At 39.2% G+C, this 3139-nt stretch overlaps 1 protein-coding gene across 2 annotated transcripts; it reads left to right on the top strand.

Moving 5' to 3' along the window:
* The first annotated feature begins 511 nt into the window (after nucleotides 1-511).
* Nucleotides 512-2463, top strand: LOC122885947 (trace amine-associated receptor 13c-like). Of its 2 annotated transcripts, none has more exons than XM_044217741.1 (2): nucleotides 512-862; nucleotides 1001-2463. In XM_044217741.1, the coding sequence occupies exons 1-2, from the start codon at nucleotides 624-626 to the stop codon at nucleotides 1806-1808; spliced, it is 1047 nt and encodes a 348-aa protein (XP_044073676.1). In that variant the 5' UTR covers nucleotides 512-623; the 3' UTR covers nucleotides 1809-2463. The 2 variants fall into 2 exon arrangements, with proteins under 2 accessions (XP_044073676.1, XP_044073677.1); XM_044217742.1 differs by having other exon boundaries at nucleotides 513-766.
* The last annotated feature ends 676 nt before the right edge of the window (nucleotides 2464-3139 follow it).

Here is a 3139-nt window from a genome sequence, read left to right as displayed (position 1 = left end):
ACACTTATTTTAGCTTTTATACTTTATATCAACATTGTACTTAATTTATCTTACCTGTATTATAATGTATTATATTTTGATTTGCTTAGTACTTTTATTTCTGTGTGCACTGGGGTGGTTTGCATCTGAGATAAGAGTCAGCACCTCCAAGTCTGAGGTTTGGTACTCCATCTGAAAATGGTGGATTGCCACCTTTGGGCTGGGAATGAGTTTTTGCCTCAAGTGATGGATTGTGAGATCAATAGGTGGTTTGGCGAAACATCATCTGTGTTATGGGCATTGTACTGGACTGTCGTGACGAAGAGGGAGTATGAAGACAGTATGAATATGAAAGCTCTCGATTTAACAGTTAATATGGTCATATTGGCTTTTGGGTTGTGACAGAAATAATGAGATTATGGATACAAGAATGACTTTCCTCTGCAGGTTGTCTAACAAAGGAAAAGAAACAAGAGTGGAGCATAGCAGAGGGAGAGCGATAGGGAGGATTGGAGAGAAAGTGATGAAGATGATGATGGTGTGATACGAAGAACAAGAGAGGAGGAACGTCAGTATCCAACAGAGACTGAGAGCGAGAGGAGAGGAGGGACAAACTGAATGTCAGAAAGAGATAAATCACTTGTATGATAAAGAGTTTTGGTCAGAATCTGCCAGAGCTGCAGCTTCACCTTTCCTCCTCTCACTGTCTGATGGAGGTTGGTGACGGAGCAGAGCTCTGCTTTCCACAACTCCTCAACACCTCCTGCAGGAAGCCGACACTTCCTTGGTCCGAAGTTGTATTTCTGCACACTCTTCTGTCCTCCATCTCTCTGCTCATTGTGGCTCTCAACCTGCTTGTCATCATCTCAGTCTCCCACTTCAGGCAGACATCAATTTCTCAGCAGAGCCTTCACTTATTAAGTTTTATGAATATGAAAAATGTACTTTTAGCTAGCTACTTTTTCCATTTTCCACAATTGTATGATTCTATGTGAAATGATATTTTTCTCTTTCCCTCCAGGCAGCTCCACACACCCACCAACATCCTCCTCCTCTCTCTGGCTGTCTCAGACTTTCTCGTGGGCCTCCTGCTGATGCCGGGAGAAATCCTCCGAAAAACATCCTGCTGGTTTCTTGGTGACCTCGTATGTTCTCTGTGTAAGTATTTAGTGTTCATCACTGTCTCTGTCTCAGTAGGAGACATGGTGCTCATCTCAGCTGACCGATATGTGGCTATTTGTGACCCTCTGCATTACCCCACAAGAGTCACTATGACAAGAGTCAAACTCTGTGTTTGTCTGTGTTGGCTCTGTTCTGTTTTCTACAGCAGTCTCTATTTAAAAGACAACCTGACTCAACCAGACAGGTATAATTCCTGCTATGGAGAGTGTGTGATTAACATTGACTATGTTGCAGGAGCTGTTGACCTTGTTGTAACCTTTATTGTTCCCATTACTGTCATCATAGTTCTGTATATGAGAGTATTTGCTGTGGCTGTGTCTCAGGCTCGTGCCATGCGCTCTCACATTACAGCTGTCAGACTCCAGCGTTCAGTGACTCCGAAGGCAAAGAAATCTGAGCTGAAAGCAGCCAGGACTCTTGGTGTTCTTGTATTTGTGTTTCTAATATGTTTCTGCTCATATTACTGTGTCTCTCTTGCAGGTGACAGTGCTTCATTTATACCTTATGTGATCTATCTGCCCTATTTTAACTCCTGTCTAAACCCTGTGATCTATGCCTTGTTCTACCCCTGGTTTAAAAAAGCTATTACTCAAATTGTTACGTTTAAGATTCTGCAGCCTGGTTCCAGTGAGGCCAACATACTGTAGAGAGGCTGTGGAGTGACTGAAATACGATCTGCAATTTAAACATTTGGTTCAGTGAGTGAATTCATAAATCCAAATAGTGAAAAGATGCACATAAAGAGATGGATGAAATGCATTTTGTGTATAATTCTGCTCAATGTCAGCTCCACATTTTTAAGTAACAGTGATCATAATTATTAGTGTTGCTAGTAAAACGTGGCTGTATTATGACACTTGCTGACTGTCGCAGATATCAAACATGTGTCTTTTCAGTTCCTGGACTGTCTGTAGCTCTCATGGGAAGTCCTGTCTCACACATTCAGCTTATGATTAGACACAAGGGTGTAGTTTTCTACTGTTGTGTGTATTCTTTATTCTGTTGCTGTTGTCATTTTATCATAAACACCATGTACTGTTTCTTGGCAATATCAACATGACATATATCAACATATAAAAATGATGCACATATTAATTCATAATTAAGTCTTTTCTCTCCGGAAACCTTTTACTTTGTAATAGTAAGAAGTGCAACACAACAGCACTTCTACTGTTATTTATATTGTGGCTGTTGTATCCAGATTTTCATATGCTTTATAGGTATCAAATTCCACAAGGTTGACTGTGTGGTTATTAAACTGAAATTAATTGAATTCAATAAGCATTATGAAACAAAACAAAAGAAAATGGATTGTATTAAAGTTCTCATAAGAATAAACACAATATAGAACATAGAAAGTTTTATGTTTTTGAAAAATAACAAGACATATGATACAATCACAGAGTCTGGTGGGTTGCAATTTTAAATTATTTTGATGTTATTCACTAAATTAAAAAAATTGATATATAATATCCTGTATAGAATATAGAAAGTCAAATATGACTTTACACACATGAATGGTGTTTTTTCAGTTGTGATGATTATAAAGACGAAGAACACTGAACCCGCTTGAGTCCAACTCAAGACTTTATTGTTAAGCAGAACAATATATGGAATACAGTCTCTTCAGACTATACTAGGGTACAATGCACACTTATATAGTCTATTTATCCTGATCTTAAGACCCTCTTCTTTATCCTCATACAGTCATTACAGGTCTAAATATACCCCCTCCTCATATCCTTATTTAGTCATGTTCTGTAGATTGAAACAAGGGGCACCCCTCCATTTTCAATTACGTGCTGGACTTAGACCAGACACCTCAACTGAATACCATCCAAACAGCAGAAAAGGGGAGGTGGATTTCTTCACCCAGCACCGTACAGTGAATAAGTACAGCAGTACACATCCCTCCACAGACATGTTTATTTACTACTGTAGTCATGGAAACGCTCTGAAGAGCTCTATATTGCCCCTT

Source organism: Siniperca chuatsi, linkage group LG12, assembly GCF_020085105.1.
Source record: "Siniperca chuatsi isolate FFG_IHB_CAS linkage group LG12, ASM2008510v1, whole genome shotgun sequence".
NCBI lineage: Eukaryota > Metazoa > Chordata > Actinopteri > Centrarchiformes > Sinipercidae > Siniperca > Siniperca chuatsi.
This window is presented reverse-complemented; position numbering and strand designations above follow the sequence as displayed.